The sequence below is a fragment of the Lepidochelys kempii genome, chromosome 13 (genome assembly GCF_965140265.1).
Source record: "Lepidochelys kempii isolate rLepKem1 chromosome 13, rLepKem1.hap2, whole genome shotgun sequence".
NCBI lineage: Eukaryota > Metazoa > Chordata > Testudines > Cheloniidae > Lepidochelys > Lepidochelys kempii.
The window spans coordinates 2,020,044-2,044,887 of record NC_133268.1 but is presented as its reverse complement, the minus strand read 5'-3'; the positions used below and the strand labels follow the sequence as shown (position 1 = coordinate 2,044,887).

Below are 24,844 nucleotides of genomic sequence, written 5' to 3'. Positions count from 1 at the left end.
CTGGAGCCTGGGCTCCAGGACCCTGCAAGGTCCCAGAGCTCAAGCTGGAGTCCAAGCCCGAACATCTACACCACAATTAAACAGCGCCTGAGCCCTGTGGGCCCAAGTCAGCTAGCACAGGCCAGCCACGAGTATCTAATTGCAGTGAGGACATACATTTTGTGGGGCAGCGATATTGGGATGAAGTGAATGCATGTATCTTAAATTGTACAATGTTAGTGAAGTTCTGGATTGACATGTCTAAAAAGTTATCCTGCCAGGCTTGTCTCTCTCTGCTGCATGTGGGTATGATCTGAACCATCTGGGCTTCCTGCAGGTTAACAGCCAAAGAAGACAGGAAATCCACCAAGTTCCTGGAAGAGACCCTGGGAGAGTGTACACAATCAGTCTCTTCAGAGGACTGTTTAAAATCCTCCTCCTCTTTGCTCTGCTCTGTATAATTGGATACGATTTTATTTTTCAAGTTACATGCAGTAAAGGTAGCTTTTCTGTTCCAGAGTCAATTCCCACATGAAACCGAACACATAGGAATTACAGCACTTAACATTCTTAATATAGGTCTGATAGCCCCTTGTTGAAAGGTTTGCATGCTGCTTGAATCTTATAGAACATATACCTCTGTGATGACCTTTTGAACTGTAATGATGCAATATACAGACTTTTGGTTTGATACAGAACTCTCTAGCTGTAGTACTTCCTCACTGTGTCTAGATTCATTGCCAAGTTTCAGAGAAGCACTGATTCCTGTAAATCTGGATATTTTATCTGACCTGTCTTTTAATTTCTGATATCTGACCATACAACCAGGCCTTAAAAGGGGAAGAAGTGATTCTTGTGGCTTTCTTTCTACAGTGTTAAACACATAGACAAATGAGAAGAACATATGTGCACAATGCAAAAGCCATAATCAGATGCTCAGCTGGAACTGAACAAGAACAGTGGTGCCTGGCTGCTTTGCACCGTGCAGTGGTCATTTAGCTCTCTATGATCTAGGCACTTAATACCTTACCCTCCTCAGCCCAATTTCGCTAGTTTCTGGAATGAAATGCCCAAGGATACTTGTGGGCACAACTGTCTTTGTGAGATTTCACTCCTTGGTCTTACACTGATCTTGACCTTTTCTTTGGCGACCTGTAGACAATGAAAGTCCCTAGTTCTGTCAATAGGTTTTACAACTTATATTTATTTGTATCATCTCTTTTGGCTAGGAATGTAAAAGTGATCCTAAAGTAAGATATGTAATAAAATCAATCAGATTTATTGTATCTACCAAAACGTGTCCTTTCTTCATTCTTAAATGAATTTATAAATCATTGCAATGTTCACAAATCCTTAGGTGGCTGTAAAACACCAGGCCCTCATTCTATTAGAAAGTGTCTGCAGAAGCTAGCCTGTTATAACAATGGAATGTAAATGTCATTGTGACAGGTAGCCCCAGAGAATAGCATACTCTTGTTATTAACAGAATATGTATAGTTCAAGCCATAGCAGCACAAACGTCCTCGTTCCCCTCCCCGAAAATGTGGCTCACCTCTATCTTGGAGAGACCACTTGTGGGGCTGAAAGGGTAGGTTAGTCCTTTTGTCCTTTCTGCTGAGTGACAAAAAGGGATCCAGTTAGTGGTAATTATGGTGGAGGTTTTTGTGATGTAAACGTCTGGACAATGGAGTGAGACCACTAAGCTCATTTCATATAAGTCACTATATGGTCTCTAATGAAAGTTGAGTATTTTGGTTGGGAAAAAACCACTGTCTTTCAATTTTGATAATTTATTACATGAAGCCTGGTGTTCTGTTCCTCAGGTATTTTATGACATGGCATGGTGAGGGACCTGTGTCCAAAAAAAAAAAAAAAAGCTCCAACGGAAAAACCCTAAGCATTCATTCTCTTCGAGCCTCTCTCACTACACACGCTCAGCAGTAAGACCCAGCTCTACAAAGGTATTTAGGCTCCTAACTTATATTGATATAAACAGAAGTTAGAAGCATAAAAAGGGGGAGGGTGTTCACACGGGGGTTTATGGCCCTGGGTCGGAGGGGGGGGTTCACACATGGGTGAATGGCTCTGAGTGGGGGGAGGTGTATGGCTCTGGGGGGGGTGGTCACACGGGGGTGAATGGCTCTGAGTGGGGGGGGTGGTCACACGGGGGTCAATGGCTCTGAGTGAGGGGGGGTCTATGGCTCCGGGGGGGGTGGTCACACGGGGGTGAATGGCTCTGAGTGGGGGGGGGTGGTCACACGGGGATCAATGGCTCTGAGTGAGGGGGGGTGTATGGCTCTGGGGGTGGTGGTCACACGGGGGTCAAAGGCTCTGAGTGGGGGGAGGTGTATGGCTCCGGGGGGGGTGGTCACACGGGGGTCAAAGGCTCTGAGTGGGGGGGGTGGTCACACGGGGGTCAAAGGCTCTGAGTGGGGGGGTCTATGGCTCCGGGGGGGGTGGTCACACGGGGGTGAATGGCTCTGAGGTGGGGGTCTATGGCTCCGGGGGGGGGTGGTCACACGGGGGTCAAAGGCTCTGAGTGAGGGGGGGGTCTATGGCTCCGGGGGGGGTGGTCACACGGGGGTCAAAGGCTCTGAGTGGGGGGGGTGGTCACACGGGGGTCAAAGGCTCTGAGTGGGGGGGGTCTATGGCTCCGGGGGGGGGTGGTCACACGGGGGTGAATGGCTCTGAGGGGGGGGGTGGTCACATGGGGGTCAATGGCTCTGAGTGGGGGGGGTCTATGGCTCCGGGGGGGGTGGTCACACGGGGGTCAAAGGCTCTGAGTGGGGGGGGTCTATGGCTCCGGGGGGGTGTTCACACGGGGGTTTATGGCCCTGGGTCGGGGGGGGGTTCACACAGGGGTAAATGGCTCTGAGGGGGGGGAGGTGTATGGCTCTGGGGGGGGTGGTCACACGGGGGTGAATGGCTCTGAGTGGGGGGGGTGGTCACACGGGGGTCAAAGGCTCTGAGTGGGGGGGTCTATGGCTCCGGGGGGGGGGTGGTCACACGGGGGTCAATGGCTCTGAGTGAGGGGGGGTCTATGGCTCCGGGGGGGGTGGTCACACGGGGGTCAAAGGCTCTGAGTGAGGGGGGGTCTATGGCTCCGGGGGGGGTGGTCACACGGGGGTCAAAGGCTCTGAGTGAGGGGGGGTCACACGGGGGTCAAAGGCTCTGAGTGGGGGGGGTGGTCACACGGGGGTCAAAGGCTCTGAGTGAGGGGGGGGTCTATGGCTCCGGGGGGGGTGGTCACACGGGGGTCAAAGGCTCTGAGTGGGGGGGGTGGTCACACGGGGGTCAAAGGCTCTGAGTGGGGGGGGTCTATGGCTCCGGGGGGGGTGGTCACACGGGGGTGAATGGCTCTGAGGGGGGGGTGGTCACACGGGGGTCAATGGCTCTGAGTGGGGGGGGGTCTATGGCTCCGGGGGGGGTGGTCACACGGGGGTCAATGGCTCTGAGTGAGGGGGGGTCTATGGCTCCGGGGGGGGGGGTCACACGGGGGTCAAAGGCTCTGAGTGGGGGGGGGTCTATGGCTCCGGGGGGGTGTTCACACGGGGGTTTATGGCCCTGGGTCGGGGGGGGGTTCACACAGGGGTAAATGGCTCTGAGTGGGGGGAGGTGTATGGCTCCGGGGGGGGTGGTCACACGGGGGTGAATGGCTCTGAGGGGGGGGGTGGTCACACGGGGGTGAATGGCTCTGAGTGAGGGGGGGTCTATGGCTCCGGGGGGGGGTGGTCACACGGGGGTCAAAGGCTCTGAGTGGGGGGGGTCTATGGCTCCGGGGGGGGGTGGTCACACGGGGGTCAATGGCTCTGAGTGAGGGGGGGTCTATGGCTCCGGGGGGGGTGGTCACACGGGGGTCAAAGGCTCTGAGTGGGGGGGGTCTATGGCTCCGGGGGGGGGTGGTCACACGGGGGTCAAAGGCTCTGAGTGGGGGGGGTGGTCACACGGGGGTCAAAGGCTCTGAGTGGGGGGGGTCTATGGCTCCGGGGGGGTGTTCACACGGGGGTTTATGGCCCTGGGTCGGGGGGGGGTTCACACAGGGGTAAATGGCTCTGAGTGGGGGGAGGTGTATGGCTCTGGGGGGGGTGGTCACACGGGGGTGAATGGCTCTGAGGGGGGGGGTCACACGGGGGTCAATGGCTCTGAGTGGGGGAGGTGTATGGCTCCGGGGGGGGTGGTCACATGGGGGTCAAAGGCTCTGAGGGGGGGGGTCACACGGGGGTCAATGGCTCTGAGTGAGGGGGGGTCTATGGCTCCGGGGGGGGTGGTCACATGGGGGTCAAAGGCTCTGAGTGGGGGGGGTCTATGGCTCCGGGGGGGTGTTCACACGGGGGTTTATGGCCCTGGGTCGGGGGGGGGTTCACACAGGGGTAAATGGCTCTGAGTGGGGGGAGGTGTATGGCTCTGGGGGGGGTGGTCACACGGGGGTGAATGGCTCTGAGTGGGGGGGGTGGTCACATGGGGGTCAAAGGCTCTGAGTGGGGGGGTCTATGGCTCCGGGGGGGGTGGTCACACGGGGGTCAAAGGCTCTGAGTGGGGGGGGTCTATGGCTCCGGGGGGGGGTTCACACAGGGGTAAATGGCTCTGAGTGGGGGGAGGTGTATGGCTCTGGGGGGGGTGGTCACACGGGGGTGAATGGCTCTGAGGGGGGGGGTCACACGGGGGTCAATGGCTCTGAGTGGGGGAGGTGTATGGCTCCGGGGGGGGGTGGTCACACGGGGGTCAATGGCTCTGAGGGGGGGGGTGGTCACACGGGGGTGAATGGCTCTGAGGGGGGGGGTCACACGGGGGTCAATGGCTCTGAGTGGGGGGAGGGTGTCGGTAATGAGGCCTGGGGTGGCTCCTACGAGATCCCGGGGTCAGGGCAGGGAGCGGCTGGAGAAGGGGCCTGCGGGGCTGCCGGAGCCCCCCACCGGCGTGTGGGGACAATGGCCGCCCCCGGGCAGGGAAGCCGGGCCCGGCGGGGCCCTGTCAGCTAACGTGGGCAGGGCAATGACGGCTCAAGCCCAGCGTGCTTCCGTCACCGGCACGCCGGCCCTGGGCGGCCTGGTGCCGGAGAGCCTGCTGGGAGGTGTAGTCTCGGGGCTGGAGCGGCCCGTTCGCCGTTCGCGCCGGGCCGCGGTGGGACTACAATTCCCATCAGACCCTGCGGGTTGTTTTCCTTCAAACGGAAAAGCTCCCCGCCTCTTCCCCCCGCCAGAGCCGAGCGCGGGGGTTGGATTGTCCTGCCGAGGCCACCGTTGAGGAGGTCCCTCCCCCTCCACCTCGGAGCCCTTTGACCCCGTTGTTATGTCGGGCCTGAGCCGCCACTGCTGCTGCATTCCATAGCGCCCGGGAGCTACCCCTCCCCTTGCCTCGCGCCCTCCCTGCCGCCGGCCGCGCCAGCCCCGCCCCCCGGCTAACGGTCCGCACCCGCACCGCGCGCTCCCGCCTCCGAACCCCGGCCCGCGTGCCCGCGCCCCGGCCCCCCACACCTCTCCCCTCAGCCCGGAGCAGGAGGAAGATGAAGGAGATGAAGCAGCGGAGGAAGAAGGAGCGCACATGGGCTGAGGCCGCCCGCCTGGTGAGGGGGAGATCCCCCTAGGAAGGGGGGCGGGGAGGCCCCGCGGTGGCCGGGGCTGGGGAAACACCCTGCCCCCGTGACTAGCGGGGCCCGTGCTGGGCGGGGGGGGGCCCTGCGGGAAGGGTTGTGAGGAGACGGACCCCGGTGTACAATGGGGAGAGGGCGGAGATCGCCTTCCCTCGGGGCGAGGTGAACCCCCCCCTCGGAGGGAAGATGGGATGTCTCCCAGAGAGGGGCCCGGGCACGCTGGGGGGCTCCCCAGTGCAGCCAGGGCAGTGGTCGCTCCAGGGGGGTTGGGCGCAGGGGGGGACACCCCACCCTGTGAGGAGAAGGGGCCTGGCTCCAAGGGAGCTGAGAGACACCTCCTGAGGCTGCTTAGCATTATTTGTGTTGCTGTCGTGCCTGGGAGTCCCCATCCTGGACCAGGACCCCTTTGTGCATGCTAGTGCTGTGCAAACAAAATAAAGAGCTGGTCCCTGCGCCAAGGATCCTGCAGAGAGGCCAACATCCCCCTCCCACCCAATCTGGACATTGCTTTTCCCATACAAGAAAAGAGAGAGAGAGAGAGAGCAACCTCCTCCCCATCTTCAATATGAGATGGGAAAGAGAAGAGGCTGTTTTAGAGCACAACACCCCCCACACACATCCAGCCCAACATAATCACAGCATGACTTCTTCTGTAGAAAGGTGGAGAGTCACAGCTCCCACCATTACAACTCTGCCCGCTCCTTTTTTCACCTCCATCCCTCAAGAGAAAGAGATAAATTACTAGCCTCTTTTCTCTGTATATTACTGGTAGGAAGAAAGGGAATGGTTCTAGTCCTAACACATGCACACTCTGTACTGCCAGCAGGGTCTTCATTGCAAACTACAGGAGTGCTTCCAGAAACACTACCTCTATAGTTGCAAAAGAGTCCTGTGGCACCTTCTAGACTAACAAATGTATTGGAGCATAAGCTTTTGTGGGCAAATACCCACTTCGTCGGATGCATGCATGACTACATGCATCCAACGAAGTGGGTATTCACCCACGAAAGCTTATGCTCCAGTACGTCTGTTAGTCTATAAGGTGCCACTCTTAGTCTGGATCTGTAAAAGTGGCAAACATGTCTACCTCTCTGATACTTTACCTCGACAGTATCCTCTTGAGAGACTGTCATATTACATGGGGGAAGGGTCTACTGTCAGATATTTCTCCCTTCCAGATTGCCAGGTTTGTGGGGGCTTCTCTCAGAGAGGGTGAGAAACAGGTCCTTTCACATGCTCTCACACATATTACCAAGGGGAGGGAATGGGTCTTCTAGAAAGAGATTCTCCTTTAACCATGGAAAGAGGAGGATTTTCTCTTTTAGAAAGGTGTGACCACACACCCCATTTATGGTGGTTGGATAAGGCATTTTTCTGGAGAGGCCTTCAGCAGTTTGTAAGCATTGCTTAGATTTCTCAGTATCTGTCTTACAGTATCTTCTCAAATGGTATGAATAGTCTGACGAGGCATTGACAAGGTCTGAGGTGATTTCTTCACCGTAGAAAATGGTACTGTTTGTTAGAGAGCCTTTAATTTTTCTGCTTGGTTCAATTTTACTTACAGGTCAGCAAAGTCCGGGCAGTAGTATAGTAACCATTCTCAGTTTTGTCAGGTCCTACTTCTTATTCTGCTTTCCCTTCTTAGATTTATTTAAACCTCCTTGGAAGGGATCATAGCTTGAGGTCCAGAAAACATTACTGTCAGGAATTTCCTTCATGGCAACAAGCTTCTCCCTGACACCACTAGTATGGGGAAACTAGGTATTGTAAAGGCTATGGTGTTCAAGCGTACATGAAAACATAAATATCCCTCCTGTCTACCAAAGGGCTTTACTTGTTTAGTGTCTTCATGGTCAACATTTTCATTTGGTCATAAGCATGTTCTTGGTAACAAATCTGGTATGTGTGTGGTTAATTTTGTGGCATGTATTTTCATCAGTTTTTTAAAAATTCCATTCATTCAAGCGGCAGATTTCTAGAATAAATACCTGCTTTGGTTATAAGAACATAACGGCCATACTGGGTCAGACCAAAGGTTCATCTAGCCCAGTATCCTGTCTTCCTACAGTGACCAATGCTGGGTGCCACAGAGGGAATGAACAGAACAGGTAATCATCAAGCAATCCATCCCATCACCCATTCCCAGCTTCTGATAAACAGAGGCTAGGAACACCATTAATTATGTCCATTAATACCATCCTATTGGAGCCTTGCTGTACAGGCAAGTCTCATCTTAAGCTGGGGTTACGTTCCACAGTCAGTGCATAAAGCGAAAATTGCGTATAGTCAAAATTACATTGAATGTAAGGGTGGGCGGAATCACCCACACTACAGGTACAGTATTTAAATTGTTATTTTTCTCTTTTTTGTTTGTTTATTTTTGCCAACCGCGCAAAGCTGAATTCATGCGTGTTAAATGCACGTAAGATGAGACTCGCCTGATGAGATTCTGTTGCCTATCACCATGTGGGACAAACCTGTCTTTTATAAAAGAACTAAAGCCAGATCTTAATCTGGAATCCAGAGGTCAACTGTAAAATCTAAAATGGAAACAAATTTTTAAAAAGTCTGTACCAAATAAGAAAATATAAACCCACCAAGAAACTAGAATCAAACTAAAATTTTTAAAAGAGGAGGAAAAGACGGGAATATGGGCCAGTTGATCCAAGTGGAAATTGAACTCTTCAACTGTTGTCTGAACAGTTGGTGCCTTTAATACCCAGCCCCTTAATTCAGTTCATAACACTCTCCATTTCAACTCTGTTGGAGTGGGAGAATAGTCACGTTGCAAATGGCACACTCAGCTTTTTGCATGCTTTATTGTGCTGATTGTTGCTGCTATCTACTTTTAATGCTGATTGGAAAAAGTTTGTTTTGTTTTGTTTTTTCCTCCAGGAACCAAAATGTCTTCACAATAAACTTTTAAAAAATAAAATCCATGAATGTAAGTGACTAGGGGAGGCACAGTGATCCTGCTGTCTCCATGTGAATACTAGTGGATTGGATAGTTTTTCTTCTAAGCTCTGTTTGGGCCAAAGGCACTTGATCATTGATTTACTGGCACAAGATACTTTGTGTGTAGTATGTTGGCATCTATATAAATAATAATAAATGCGTCTTGGGGTTTTTTGTTATGTATTTTATGTATCAAGGTTATGTACCAGATCATGTAGACATTTAATAAGAGCTGGACAATTGTCTTGGGTCCATCCGATTTGGCTTTGCATCCAGTGGATTCTAGTAGTTATTCTAGCTTTTTCTGAATAGGACTTGCTTGCACGCAAGAGGAGATTCCCAGGGCTGACCAACAAAGAAAACATAAGAATGTTCTGACGCAGTATGGCCAATGGTCCATTTAGCCCTATATCCTGGCTTTTGATAGTGGCCAATGCCATATGCTTCAGAGAGAAAGAACAGGATAGGGCAGTTATTGCGTGATCTATCCCCTGTTGTCCAGTCCCAGCCTCTGGCCGTCGGAGTCTTAGGGACACTCAGAGCATGGGGTTGTATCCATGACCATCTTGGCTAATAGGCATTGATGGATCTTTCCTCCATGAATTTACCTAAATCTTTTTGGAACCCAGTTATAATTTTGGCCTTCATAACATCCCTTTGCAACAAATTCCACAGGTTAGCTGTGTGTATTGTGAAGAAGTACTTCGCTATATAACCTATTCAGACTAGAATGTCTGCCTTCTGGTAGCTTGTATTGTCCTTTGTGTGAAGATTATTATTTTTGAGCTCACTTGACTTTGACTTTCGTTCTTCTCCTGCTCTTCAAGCTAAAAGTTGCAGCTGGAAAAAAACTAGTGCCAGGTTCATGCTCAGAAGTGCTTCAGCCCGCAGCTCCTGTGTGGGTCCTAGTCTTGTGGGTGGAATACTTGAATGTAGGCACTTGGGGTCACCTGCCAGCAGAGCAGCCCCAGTGTGGGGAAAAGACTAAGGTTATATGTGCACTAGAAATGCTACAGCTGTGCCACTGTAGTGTAGACACTTATTATAGCGAAGGAAGGGGTTCTTCCATCGCTGTAGTAAATCCACCTCTCTGAGAGGAGGTATCTAGGTTGAAGGAAAAATTCTTCCATTGACCTAGCACTGTCTACATTGGGGCTTAGGTCAGCTTAATTTACATTTCTTGGGGGAGTGTGTGAATTTTTCACACCCTCTGAGTAATGTAGCTAGATCAACTTAACTTTCTAGTGTAGACCAGTGCTAAGTCTGCTTGCATAATTTTTCTCGCCACCCAACACACTAAACTCTGTGGTAACTCACTGCTTATTGGCTGTCCAAAAAGTAAGTCTGCAACTCATCTACTTTGGCAACTCATCAGTAGTAATTTAATGGCATAGCACCCATGTTAGTTAATCCTCACTGGTATCTGGTCTACCAGTGAATCTCTTCATGGATGTCATTTGTTACCTTCCTCATGGTTGGGGCCTCTCCCTATGTGCATTAAGTGTATGAGGTCTCTAAACCCCAGCTTCATCTTTGTTCTATTTCTGGTTTGTCATTGGCTCAACCTCATACCAGATTATCCTCTTAGGGAGACCAAGCCTTTCCTAGCTGTTCTGGGTTGTGGGGCTCCTTGCAAGCTGATCTTAAATCCATTAAAAATAGATGTTTGTTTAGTACTAGGCTTTACCACACCCCTGTCAAAGTGTTTTTAATTTGACTCTGTTACATTTTTTATTCTGTTAGATGCCTCCATGGATGGGAAGGAAAAGAACTTTTTGCAGCTTCTAGTCCTGTGGAGTGAATTCTTTGCACATACTTTTTTTTTTTTTTTTTTAAACAGAATTTTGAGATTCAGTGTAGTACATATAGCCACAGGGAATATTGAACAGGTGTGTTCAGGTATATATACCTGTTCATAGAATCCTAGATATATGTTCATATATATACAGGTATATATACCTGTTCATTATAAACCTGAGGATTATATTGCTAGTCTAGTAGTAGGGTAATTGGAAGAGTACCATAAAGGTTCACAGTTAGGGTCTTTGGGAAGGCAGGAAATGGAAATATTACAAACAACACATTCAATTTCTGTGGTAAGTGTTGTCTTATCCCAGTGGTACTCAAACTTTTGTGCTGGTGACCCCTTTCACATAGGAAGCCTCTGAGTGCGACCCCCTTTATAAATTAAAAACACTTTAAAATATATTTAACGCCATTATAAATGCTGGAGGCGAAGTGGGTTTGGGGTGGAGCCTGACACCTCGCGATCCCCCATGTAATAACCTTGTGACCCCCTGAGCGGTGCTGCCCCCCAGTTTGAGAACCCCCAAGATATTCCTTCTGGCCAGTGCTCAATACTGCATTAATAGGTTCCTAATGGAGCCACGATATCCTGCCATAATCAGCCAGAGGAGGCCTTGCTTCAGTGCATGCAGGGCCTTTCAGGGTAGGTGAAGGAATGAGAGAGAATCTTGTTGGATGCTTTCTCTTCCAGCTCTAACACTTAAAAGTAGTCATACATCTGATACAGTTGGGGGTAGGAACTGTTCTGAGCAGGGCTTTTTGTTTCTGGCAGTAAGTATTCACTCATTCTCCATTGTGGGCTGTGTTTTATTTGGTTGTCATTGAGTTCAGTGTTTTCCAGATGCATTATGGGCCGTGAAGGTTTTTCTTGATTTGGGAAACATGAATGTTCCATTTCGTGCCTCTCACATTTGACTGTTGAGTGATGTGTTGTCCACATCAGATGCCCATTTCATTTGGGTGATGAAGGGTGACAGTGTCTGATGATGGCACTGAATTATTGTACCCCAAAGAAAACTTGATCAGTGCAGGAGACTGTAGTAGAGCTGTACTGCCTCCAAATAAAAATGGTTTATTCCATTTAAATATAGGTTATCATACTGCTTGCAGTTCTGGCTGTCCCATCTCAAAAATATATTAGAATTGGAAAAGGTGCAGAGAAGGGCAACAAAACTGTTTAAGGGTATGGAACGACTTCCATACGAAGAGAGATTAAAAAGACTGGGACTGTTGCGCTTAGAGAAGAGACAGCTAAGGGGGGATATGACAGAGGTCTACAAAGTGATGAATAGTGTGGAGAAACTGAATAAGGAAGTGTTGTTTGCCCCTTCATATAACACAAAACCTAGGGTCACTCAATGAAATTCATAGGCAACAGGTTTAGGATAAACATAAGGAAGTACTTTTTCACACAGCACACATTCAACCTGTGGAACTCATTGCCAGGGAATTTGGGAAGGCAAAAATTAGAACTGAGTTCAAAAAAGAAGTAGAAAAATTCATGGGGGATAGGTACATCAATGGCTGTTAGCCAAAAAGGCCAAGGATACAACCCCATACCCTGGGTGTCCCTAAACCTGTAACTGCCCCAAGCTGAGACTGGATGACCAGGGGTGGATCGCTTGAAAATTGCCTTGTTTTCCGTCTGAAGCTTCTGACACTGGCCACTGTCGGAAGACAGGATACTGGGCTATAGGTGGACCATTGGTCTGACCCAGTATGGCCATTCTTATGTTCTTATTTCTTGGGCTTTCATTGCCTTTAACCATGGCTTTCACAATTCCAAACTTCCAGTCCCCTGGCAGGCTAATGCTATAGTGCTTTGTGTATTATTTTCAGATACTTAAATGTGACATGGTGGATATGATTTGGTTTTGCTTTTCTTGAGAAGTGTAGGTAGACTTTTAATTGCAGTACAACACTGGAGTGTGTCATTCAGTTTGGACTTTTTCTTTCCTTTAGGAGGCTGGGAAGTGGGGGTGATAGAGATGGTGACCTGCACTGTTTTCTTGCAGACAGTCCTGCTACTGTACCTTTCAAATGGAGACTTCAGTCATTGGTTCCTGACATGATGCTGCAGTGACTCAGTTCTAGACATTGCGGACATAAAAAGGGCATTCATTTTCTTCGCTCACTACTTGTACTAGTTGAATTGAAAGACAAAATTGCATTGCCAACTTGTATGAAGTACTGTCCCTCATAAAATCAGAATTGCATGTCATTGTGGCCATTGAGTTAGGGGAATTTATTAAATTATTACTAGCAGAATATCCCAAACTGAATATCTGTTGCCTCTTCTCTCAGGTACTTTAGGCTATATAGTGAAATGTATTTTTACATTGGAGTTGCTATACTGGATCAGACTAGTGGTCCATGTAGGCCAGTATTCTGTCTCTGACAGTACCCAGTATAAGTTGCTTCAGAGAAAGGTGCACGAACTCCTGCAGAGCAGGCAGTTATGGAGTAACCTGCCCCTAGGGAAAGTTTCCTCTTAAATCTGAATAATTAAAGGTTGGCTTCAGCTCTGAAACACTATGGTTTACATCTCTTCTGAAGCTTTGTTATTTTTAATATTTACGATTATAATTCTGGTTATTCTTGTTATCCATATAAATGCCCAATTCTTTTTTGAATTCTGCTAAGTTGTTGGCTTCAATGATATTTTGTGGCAGAGAGTTCCATAGGCTTATTCAGCATTGTGTAAAGAAATATTTTATTTTGTCACTTTGAATTTGTCATCTTTCAGCTTAATTAAATGTCCCTTTGTTCTTGTACTATGAGACAGATGAAGAGCAGCTCCTCATCTACATTCTTTAGACCATTCATTACTTTATACCTTTGTCATATCCTCTCTTACTCATCTCTTTCTGAGACAAACAGTTCCAATTGTTTAAATCTTTCCATGCAAAAAATGTTTCCATGCCCCTAATCATTCTTATTACCAGTCTCTGAAACCCCTCTGTTTCTTCTGTATTCTTCTTGAGATGGGATGATCAGAACTGAATACAGTGTTCCAGCTGAGTTTGTACTATTGATTTATGTAATGACATTCATATTTGTAACTCCAATATGATAGATGCTTAACAGATAGGTATGAAGAGAAAGTCTCTGCCCCAAAGAGCAAACAGTCTATATCTACTATGTTAATGTCTATTTCAGTGGAAGCCTTTGGTTCTTTTATATATTTTAAAGGTTGTGTGCAGTAAGGGCTTTGTCTGATGTTTACGAAAGTCTGTGGGAAAGCATCCATTAACTTTAATGGTGCGGGATCAGTGCCTAATTCCCCAGCTCTCCCCTTCTCCCCATACTTGCACAATTGTACACTTAATTAGAGACCTGATGACAAAACAGGGCAAGCCATTTGTAGCCCTAGAAAAAGTGCAGGGATCATGCATATATACCGTAGTCTGCTCTTGGGTTAACCTGAATTTTGTAGCAGGTTTTCTTGTGGAGATATTAAGTTTTAGCAGACATATTCCTATATTTGAATCCCAACCCAGGAAACAATTCAGCGAATAAGAATAGAAAATGTTGAATGAAACTTTGGTATTTATATCTCTTCAGGTGTTGGAAAACTACTCTGATGCTCCTATGACCCCGAAACAGATTCTGCAGGTCATAGAGGCTGAGGGACTAAAGGAAATGAGGTCAGTATTGATCTTCTTGTTTATAATGAAGTGTGTGGAGTGTGGGGGAAGGTGGATAAAAAGGGCTGGATTACTTAGTGGAGTTCGCTGTCCTTTCTCTAATCCACCTTTCTTTTCTCTCTCTCTCTGTAGCCCAATAATTTGGGGTAAGAATATACTAGCTGTTTTTCTTTAACTATTGCTACTGGAGGATTTCCAGTTTCTTGTAAACACGGAGTGAACATCTCTGCCTTTCAGTGGAGTTGTAGGATTTTTGTAAAATATTTTAAATGCCAACCATGTGTCTGGCTCTGATATAAATGCTTCTCCTTTGTGTGTTTCTTCTACAAATAAATTACTACTACTGGTCTTCCAGTGTTGGGCCTGTGTTTATGTAATGAGTCAAACTCAGTCCTCTGTAGAGCTTCACCTCTAGAGCAGAGACTCCTCCTTTTTCTGGGGTCAAGTAAGAAGCTTCCCTTATATACGCAAGTATACTGCTCTTTCTACATATTCTACCATACCACAGTGTTAATTCTGCTGTATTTTTTGTGGCCCTTGATATGGATCTCAGAACATATATCACCTGAAGAAGAGCCTGCACAGGAATGTAGGAAACTATAGGGATGGATGGAACCCCAGGTGTTGTCTTAAATTAATTTCCTGGAATTTCCATCTGCTTTTGTTGAATCTAGGAGAAAAGAGATACAAAATACCTTGTAGGTCAAAGGAAGTAGATGTTTGCTAGCCATCATGCTGCAAACTCCTTAACTTGGGTTACAAGATGAAAGTTCCCAAGTTTGACTGCACACAGTAAATCAAGCTATCTTTGGCAGTTCAGCATTCATTGACTCCCATGTGGGATGTTAACTCTGTGCTGTTCTAACTATGCTCTGTTTTTCTTTTTGGTTTATGAACTGTCTTCCACCATGTTGCCTGCATCACGGTTGAACTGCTGTATAACTATAGAAGGTAAATGAATCCCTTTGGGACTGAAGCAATTCAGACTGTTAACTTGTTTCTCATCTCACTATCCCTGAAATTAGGAAACAATCATGATGGTTAGAGTAGCGAACAGCTTCGTAATTAACAGACAGAGGTATAAGGTGTAGGAGTTACCATTGTTCAGAGAGGGACTGTGCCAGCATGCTTTGTTCCCTTGATAGCAGAGCTGTTAGAACACCACTCAATACTCAGGGTTCCTCACAACTAGGTTTATAGTGGGAATGGACTTGGGTGATGGTTTCACAGCATGGTATGTAGAGAGTGGAATAAGGATGGGCTTATAGTGAAAAGCTCCATATTCCTTCTCTTTTAATCAGATATTCACTCTGCACTGACCTACTTTCTTTGATCAGTCCTTTTACCTAGAGAGGTAGGTGCACTATTTGAGGGTCTGTGAGCACTATGCTGTCTTTACTAATGGCAATAACAGGGTGTCTTTTCACTAGTGCAGATTTTCTTGCTGTCTTCCAAGCTTTGACTGGTAACTTATCAAAATGGGTATTTAAAACCAGGCTTCTCTGCGTGTGTGAAGTTAAATCCTTCAGAGCTAAATCATTTTTCTAGAAATTGGTATTTCCCTCCAGGTATATCTGTTTCCCTTCACCCAATTGTTAATTTTCTGCTTTGGGGAAAGATGGCTTTCTTTCTTTATCGTATAACTGAAAGGATCAAGTATTGTTCATAGACCCAGTGTCAAAATACCAACTGCCCACCAAGGCTGTGATCTTGTGTAGCTAAATAGCATTGAACGTTTTCAATATTTACATGGGGTGCTTGCAAAGAAAACCTAAGTTCTGAAAGAAGTAGCATGATGACTCAAGGGACACTCTGAACTAATGCACCCTGATTCTACGAAACACTCAGTAGTTGGAGTGCTGCCTTCCTGAAGAAGTGCAAAATAGCGATCCCCTGTGGTTTATGCAAGAGCAGAGATGTTGGGTCCAGTCCCATGGCTAAATTGTAGCTCCAATGAATGTTTTGACATCTCTTTTGTCTACTGTTTCAATTAGGGAAGTTAATCTTTTCCTTTCCTAAAACTTGTCCTGTGGCTGGTAATTTACTTGCAGCATTCTGCTCAGTGCAGAGGGGGAAAAGATGTGTAATTTACAGGAGAGCGAGTTGGGATTTCTCTGTGGTGTATAAAATGACACATGGTAACTTTGGCTACCTCCAAGGCTTGCAAATAAATGCCAAAAAGCAAACCAGCAGAAAAACAAACTCAATCAAGATTAACTGAGAAGTTGTTCTAAACCCAGTTTTCGGTTTGAGAAGTTGAGACTCAATAGTTTAAGCTTTTGAGACTGAAACATTTCAATTAGACCAATTTTCAGTTTCACTTTTAGTAATAGTGAACTCTTCCATTGCTTTAATAACGTCCCTTGCAGGCTCTAGAGGTAATGTTTTATATGTGCATGTGTGATTATGTGGAAAATCTGATGATGTGGTGTGTCACAAAGGTTTCATTAGCATGAGTGTGGGTTGAGTGGTTTACTTACAAATGACAAACAACCACTAAGTTATGAGGGCCATCCAAAAAGAGTGCCGTTAAATCCTTTCTGTTACACTATACTAACATGTATTCTCTTTGTGTTATGTATATTGAAAGAAAACTATTTCAGAAATACTTGATTTTATAAACATTTTATTGATAGGGTTTTTTTGAGGTTTTCCATCTATAAAGTAAGGCTGGCTTAGTACCATGAATCCAGCTACAAAGAATTCAGAGAGAGAGCGAGAAAAATATCTCAAGTGATAAACCTCTAAAAATGACCTAGAATGGCTTGAACATTAGTATAATGTGCTGCTTTCCTATTATCTGAGACTTATCTCACTATGATGTGCCTTAGTGGTAAGCAGCTCAGATAGGAAAGCTATAATAGTGTTCAGACTTGTTGAGATCCTGTACCTTAAATCTCGTCACCGTCCCTTCTGCTACCTGCCTTTGATTTAAAAAAAAGAAAAAAAATGCTGTAGGGTTTTGTGTATTATTTAAAAATTGGCAATTAGATACTCTAATCCTCATCTCCCTTTTTCTCTCTGGTTTCAGTGGCACTTCGCCCCTGGCCTGCCTCAATGCCATGCTACATTCCAATTCAAGGGGAGGTGATGGACTCTTTTACAAATTGCCTGGACGTATCAGCCTTTTCACACTCAAGGTGAATTGTGAACTCCTGTCTTCCAGGCTGGGGACAGAGTGTGAGGTCAACTTGTTACGTATTGCTGTTATTGTTAATCCATCACTGGTGATCGCTGTATGAGTTTAGCATACCGCCCTTGGTAACATCATGCGAAACGGAGGCTCTGGGATCCATAATTCTATACATGATGGTTCTTGTGCCTATAAGCTATATGTAATACATTTGTTTTTTAAATTTTATAATTCTTAAATTACACAAGCAAGATAAACTCTCTTCTTCCAGGACATGGAATGTCAGAATTTAGTTCATGCAGTCATAAAGGATAGAGCATCATCAAAATAATGAAACCTGTACGTTTCCCTTATACAGTATACTCCCGTTCATCCAAAATCCCATTACCCGAACCTTTGCATTATCCAAATCTCTTTCTTGTCCCCCATGTATCTCATGCTGGAAGACAAGAAAGGGATTTGAATAATGTGGAGGTTTGTATAATAGAGTAGATACTCCTGGTCAGGACCTCAAGGAGGAGAAAGACAAGCCCCTGGCTGTGGGGGAGGTCACTCTGCTGCTTAATGGATCCTGCAGCAGTGCAGGGAGGCCTGTTCAGCCCTGCTGTCATGAAAGTGAGTGAACAGGGCCATGGCAGTGGAGCTGCAGAGGCCTCCCTGCACTGCCGCAGGCGCAAGGAAGACTGCAGTCATCTGGCAGAGCAGAGTCCTGGCTGTGGGGTCTGTGCTTTGTCCTGCACCTTGCACCTGCAGGGATCAGGTTTCACTGGCAGGGAACCCTCTGCAGCCCCACTGTGAAGAGAGTAAGTGGGGAAGAGCAGATTTCCCCTTCCTCCCCCCGGCCAGGACTGTAAGGAAGATGAGACGGTTGAGTCCCTGACTGCAAGGGAGGCCACCTTGCTGCTGAATGGCTCCTGTTCCCTCCATTATCTGAACTCCCAGTTATCTGAATAAAATCCATGTACCCGTTGCTTTTCGGGTAGTCGGGAACTTATTGGATACCAATCTCAAAGGGATGCAGTCAGCTTACAGATAACATTTGTCTGAAAGTTTTGTACAGACAATAGATACAAGTAACACCTAATATTACTATAATTAAAAAGTTAACCAAAAATCATTTTTCAGTTTGTTTACTCTGTGTTTGACAGCAATCTGCATAGTTCATTCTCTCCTCCATATTGTCTGTCTTTGTGCTGAAAAGACCCTTAAAAACATCAACCAAGAAAAAGGAAAAAATGTATCAATTTTTTGTTTAAGGAATTTTTTTTAAAAGTCAAGACATGCTGTTTAAAGAGGCTTTACCTAATGCAGGTTTTTTAGTACAAGTTGACAGTCCCTTTAATTTGAAATATAGAAAAATATGCTTCTGCTCCTATATTTTTTTAGTGTCTCAGAGATGTTCCTCCTCTCCCACCCCACCTCCTCAAATGCACCTTTGAACCTCTCTCTTCCCCCAAAAGATGCCTTATGTTAATGTGTCATTCTGTGTTTGAAAATGGACTGAATTCCAAAATATTTTAATTTGCCATTTGTATAATGAATGAACATCACAAGTTTGGCATCTCTGCAGCTGTTTGCTGTTTGACACTGTTGTCTCTTTATCTCTAGGAATAAAAAGTGGCTAAATATTGTCACACAGTTTCTCAGCCCAAGAAAAAATAATTTTTCTGAATATTAAAAAAATACCCTCAGTAGTTATGCATGGACAAATATGAGCAAACTGTTTTATTTTTCTCAAGTGTGTTTGAGTTGCACATCTGAAAATGGTCCACAGAGTATGCCAGTAATTCAGTTCTACTATTTGAGAAGATGGTGTGCGAGTTAATTTAATTAAAATGAACTGTGCTGACTTCTGTCCTGTTAGGAGCTTGAATCTATTGAAGTTCCAGGGGATTAAAATATGGAGGTGGAAAAATCAAGTAAAAGCTGAAAGTCTGCACTGCTGCTGTCTGTGTTGGCAGCATGGTATGAGATCAGAATAAAACCAATGGATTCTGCCAGGAAGTGGTGGGACAGTGGGCCCACAGTTAGGCAAAGGCAAGGGCAGTAATGACAGCAGAAAGTAAAACTGCCTGCTAACACAGAAACGGAAGAGCAGTTATTCCTCCCACTGCTTACATTTGTGTGCTCACACACACTGCTGCTTTGCAAATTTAACTCTGGAACACTGGATTTTAGACCTTAATATACATATGAAATGTTATATCAATGCATGAGTTTTTCTCTCTTTGCAGATCAAGCGTTCTCATACAGCTCTCGAGTTCTAGCTCCATAATTCTTGCACACGCACATTGTGCAATGCATCATAGTTGGACTGTTAAAAGATATGGGGGCACTTGTATGATTATGAATTCTTTAAGTTAATTCTTGCTTGAAATTTTTGATCATTTATAATTAGGGCTGTCAAGTGATTAAAAAAATTGCACGATTAATCACACTGTTAAACAATAATAGAATACCGTTTAAATATTTTCGGATGTTTTCTACATTTTCAAATATATTGATTTCAATTACTACACAGAATACAAAGTGTACAGTGCTCACTTTATATTTATTTTTGATTACAAATATTTGCACTGTAAAAACCAAAAGAAATAGTATATTTCAATTCACCTAATACAAGTACCGTAGTGCAATCTCTCTGTCATGAAAGTTGAACTTACAAATGTAGAATTTATGTACAAAAATAACTGCACGCAAAACTAAAACAATATAAAACTTTAGAACCTACAAGTTCACTCAGTCCTACTTCAACCAAACAAGTTTGGTTACAATTTGCAGGAGATAATGCTGCCCACGTCTGTTTACAATGTCACCTGAAAACAAGAGCAGGTGTTCGCATGGCACTGTTGTAGCTGGCATTGCAAGATATTTACGTACCAGATGCGCTAAAGATTCATATGTCCCTTCATGCTTCAACCACCATTCCAGAAGACATGCGTCCATGCTGATGATAGGTTCTGTTCAATAACGATCCAAAACGGAGCAGACCGACGCATGTTCATTTTCATCATCTGAGTCAGATGCTACCAGCAGAAGGTTGATTTTTTTTTTTGGTGGTTCGGGTTCTGTAGTTTCCACATCAGAGTGTTGCTCTTTTTAAGACTTCTGAAAGCATGCTCCACACCTCGTCCCTCTCAGATTTTGGAAGGCACTTCAGATTCTTAAACCTTGGGTCAAGTGCTGTATCTATCCTTAGAAATCTCACACTGGTACCTTCTTTGCATTTTGTCAAATCTGTAGTGAAAATGTTCTTCAAACAAACGTGCTGGGTCATCATTAGAGAATGCTATAACGTGAAATACAGCAGAATTTGGGTAAAACAGAACAGGAGACGTACAATTCTCCCCCAAGGAGTTCAGTGACAAATTTAATTAATACGTTATTTTTTTAATGAGCATCATCAGGATGGAAGCATGTCCTCTGGAATGGCGGCTGAAGCATGAAGGGGCATATGAATCTTTAGCGCATCTGACACGTAAATATCTTGCAATGCCAGCTACAACAGTGCCATGCGAACACCTGTTCTCGGTTTCAGATGACATTGTAAACAAGACGTGGGCAGCATTATCTCCTGCAAATTGTAACCAAACTTGTTTGTCTGAGAGATTGGCTGAAGTAGGACTGAGTGGACTTGTAGGTTGTAAAGTTTTACATTGTTTTATTTTTGAACGCAGTTATTTTTGTACATAATTCTACATTTGTAAGTTCAACTTTCATGACAGAGAGATTGCACTACAGTACTAGTATTAGGTGAATTGAAATGAATGTTTAACATTGGCACATAAATACCTTGCAATGCCGGCTACAAAAGTGTCATGCGAATGCCTGTTCTCTCTTTCAGGTGACATTGTAAATAAGAAGTAGTCAGCAGTATCTCCTATAAATGTAAACAAACTGGTTTGTCTTAGCAATTGGCTGAACAAGAAATAGGACTGAGTGGGCTTGTAGGCTCTAAAGCAGGGATGGGCAAACTTTTTGGCCTGAGGACCACATCGGGGTTCCGAAACTGTATGGAGGGCCAGGTAGCGAAGGCTGTGCCTCCCTAAACAACCTGGCCCCCACCCCCTATCCGCTCCCTTCCACTTCCCACCCCCTGACTGCCCCCCTCAGAACCCCTGACCCATCCACACACACCCCCTCCTTGTCCCCTGACCACCAACCCCCACCGGAACCCCACCCCTTATCCAACACCCCCCCGTCCCCTGACTGCCCTGACCCCTATCCACACCCCCAACCCCACCCGCTGACAGGCCCCCTGGGACTCCCACGCCTATCCAACTGCTCCCTGACCCCTTACCATGCCGCTCAGAGCACCAGGACTGGCAGCCGCGCTGCCCAGCTGGAGCCAGCCACACCGCTGCACAGTCTAGAGCACCGGGGCAGGCCGGCGGCTCTCGCAGCTGCCCTGCCCGGCAGGAGCTTGCAGCCATGCTACCCAGAGTGCTGGCGGCATGGCGAGCTGAGGTTGCGAGGGAGGGGGGACAGCAGGGGAGGGGCCCGGGGGCTAGCCTCCCTGGCTGGGAGCTCAAGCACCGGGCAGGACGGTCCCACGGGCTGCAGGTTGCCCACCTCTGCTCTAAAGTTTTACTTTGTTTAATTTTTTGAGTGCAGTTATGTAACAAAAAAAAACTCTAATTTGTAATTATGCTTTCAGGATAAAGAGATTGCACTACAGTACTTGTATGAGGTGAACTGAAAAATACTATTTCTTTTGTTTATCATTTTTACAGTGCAAATATTTGTAATACAAAATAATATAAAGTAAGCACTACACTTTGTATTCTGTGTTTGTAATAAAAATCAATATATTTGAAAATGTAGATAAACATCCAAAATATTTAATAAATTTCAATTGGTGTTCTATTGTTTAACAGTGCGATTAATCGCGATTAATCTTTTTAATCACAGTTAATTTTTTTGAGTTAATCGCGTGAGTTAACTGCAATTAATCGACAGCCCTATTTATAATTATTGTGAACATAGTCAGGATTAGTGATTGGATTAATAAAAACAAGATTCTATGACCCAGTGTCATAATTTGGTTACGTTATATTCAAGAGTTTCTTCCTGAGGAAGTGTAACTGTAGCCATGATTATGTATGTTCCTGTCAGTCTAGCTCATAAAGCTGCAGAGGTAAGGACTCTAATCACTCATGTTCTGTTTGGCCTTTCTAGAAGGATGCCTTGCAGTGGTCTCGGAACCTATCTGTGGCAGAGGGAGAGGAGCTGGATGATGCAGAAAGCTGTGGGTCCAATGAAGCCAGCACTGTGAGTGGTGATAATGATGGTAAGTGTCAAATAATATTAATATTAGACCAGGGTTCTCAAACTTCATTGCACCACGACCCTGTTCTGACAACAAAAATTACTACCTGACCTCAGGAGGGGGGACCAAAGTCTGAGCCCACTCGAGCCCCGCTGCCCTGTGGGGGGTAGGGGCAAAGCCAAAGCCCGAGTCCCACCGGCCCAGGCAGGGAGCCAAAGCCCAAAGGCTTCAGCCCCAGGCTTTGGGGCTTGGGCTTCACCTTCAGCCCAGGGTGGTGGGGCTTGGGCTTTGGCCACAGGTCCCAGCAAGTCTAATGCCAGCACTGGCAACCCCATTAAAACAGGCTCGCGACCCACTTTGGGGTCCCAACCCACAGTTTGAGAACCGCTGTATTAGACTATAAGCATCTTCCTCAGGGTCTGATCATGTGTTATTTTCTTCCAGTGTCTCTTGATGAAACCTCTTCTAATGCATCCTGTTCCACTGAATCTCAGAGTAAGAGTCTCTCCACTTCCAGAGAGAGCTGCAGAGCAGCCTCACAGGTAGGGGTGAGTGTGGGGTTAATGTCAAGGGGCAAAGCCAGGAGTGTTTATTCTTGAGGAGAGATCTCAGAGCCACATGAAGGCTGGGTGGTAGGGAGAGGGATTAGACACACATCAAGGTCGTCTCCTCAAGCAGGGGCAGAATTATAGAGCCACCTCATGGAGTTGAAATGAGTGTGAGTGAAAGCTGCAGCAAAGGTAGATCTATTATATAAGGCCTTGATTCCAGGGTGGGTGGGTATGTGGCAGTGGTGCAGGATTCTCTGCTGTTAAAGATAAGTTTAATCAGTGAGTGACACTTGAATACTTGGCTGGTGGTTCATTTGTGGCCAGGTGGAGCGATGTGTCTGAATTCAGCTAGGAAGAGGTGCAGTTTAGGTGACCTACATGTACTTTAGCACCCTAAATAGTTTGTATCTTGTTTTTCTCTGGAACACAGACAAGCAAACAAAAGAAAAAGACTGGTGTGATGTTGCCCCGAGTTGTCCTGACTCCACTGAAAGTAAATGGGGCACATATGGAGTCAGCCTCAGGTGAGCATTTGTTGCACCTTGACTGTTTTCAGCCAGTTGCATGGCATGGCCCTTCAGCACTGGTTCTATACAGCTATCCCCATAAGCTCTTCCTAGGCCAGGACAGGAGAGAGATTTATTTAGTGCTCACTAAACATACAACTGATTCTAATTAATTTGTGCAATGCTGCCTTATTGGATAAAATTTGTGTTAACAGTCACCCACTCAGAACTGTCGGTGATGGAGCAATGACCTAATTTTGTCTGTCTAAAAATGGGTCTGTTGTAAGCAGATCGTTGTCATGTGCTAAGACCTCTCCTCCCGTGGAGCTTCTGCTACTCGTCCATGAATCTGTGACAAATGGCTTTGCCTTTAGGTTTCACAGGAAGGCACGCTGATGGAGAAAGCAGCAGCACTTCCAGCAGCAGCCGCTCCTCTTTGGCCCTGTGTAGTGCCACGATGCGCAGTAGGACAGAAATCACCAGGGATACTCCACAGCTGCTGAGAGGTATCCGGAAGCCAGCTGCTGGTACGTGCTTCTGAATAAAGTTGTAAGAACTGGCCATAAAAACCTGAAGCAACTATCAGTTGTGTCCAAGTCTGTCCCCTTCTTATGGAAGAACTCCAAGACTTTTATCCTTCTGAGTGTCTCTTCCAATGTTAAGGCTCCTCACTATCAAACAACTTCTCCTCACCCTCAGTGAGGAGGCAGGGAACTCCTAGATGCTATTTGCTTAATCTGAAATGGAGCATCTGGACCCTTGATGGTGTGTTCGTGAGAGCATGCGTACGCGATGTGGAGTTCCAGAGACGTACTTTCCAAGTCTTTGGGAACAAATGGTTTTTATAAAAACCATTGTGATTGAAGCTTAGTTTTTATCATCAGTTATCTTGTGCATGTTTCGCTATGCTGCACGTTTTTATCCATGTAATAATTCATAAGACACATTGGATTCAGTGACGTGATGCATCCAGAAATAGTGCAAGTCCCTCACCTCTATAAATGGTCTAGCCAGGTGAACTGGAGAGTGATCCTTTTGGAAACTCCTTAGTCCCATCCTTTGACTCTATCACAAAGATACAGGAGTAGAGAAGCGTTGCCTCTTTAATGCCATTGGCCCCATGAGCACAGAAGGTGCTGGCTGGGATCACTAGCCTCCTATATATTAGTCCAAAAGTGCTCTGACTGCAGGAACCCTGGAAAGGATGGTTCTGAAACATACAAGAGGATTGTGTTTGTATGCTGTGATTAAGGTATTCAGGGAACTAGTCTCTGAGCCACAGTGGGGTAGTGCCTTAAAAAGCAGCTCATTTATGGTGTTTGAAATCAAGTTATCTAAGAAGGGCACTCTTATGTCAAAACAATAGCCATCTCCTTTCTCTATTAAATATGCTACCTAGTAATGTAGT

At 46.0% G+C, this 24,844-nt stretch overlaps 1 protein-coding gene across 2 annotated transcripts in view; it reads left to right on the top strand.

Annotated features, from left to right (window-relative positions):
• Positions 1-5,185: 5,185 nt before the first annotated feature.
• ASXL1 (ASXL transcriptional regulator 1) overlaps positions 5,186-24,844 on the top strand; it is a 30,814-nt gene continuing 11,155 nt past the window's right edge. The window contains exons 1-7 of one of the 2 annotated variants that reach the window (XM_073308641.1): positions 5,186-5,542; positions 13,895-13,977; positions 17,009-17,117; positions 22,289-22,400; positions 22,824-22,921; positions 23,361-23,454; positions 23,811-23,963. In XM_073308641.1, coding sequence (XP_073164742.1) covers positions 5,483-5,542; positions 13,895-13,977; positions 17,009-17,117; positions 22,289-22,400; positions 22,824-22,921; positions 23,361-23,454; positions 23,811-23,963 — 709 coding nt within the window. In that variant the 5' untranslated portion in view covers positions 5,186-5,482. Of the gene's footprint in view, positions 5,543-13,894; positions 13,978-13,999; positions 14,929-17,008; positions 17,118-22,288; positions 22,401-22,823; positions 22,928-23,360; positions 23,455-23,810; positions 23,964-24,844 lie in introns of those variants that run through there. The other variant, XM_073308642.1, reaches the window with a different exon arrangement.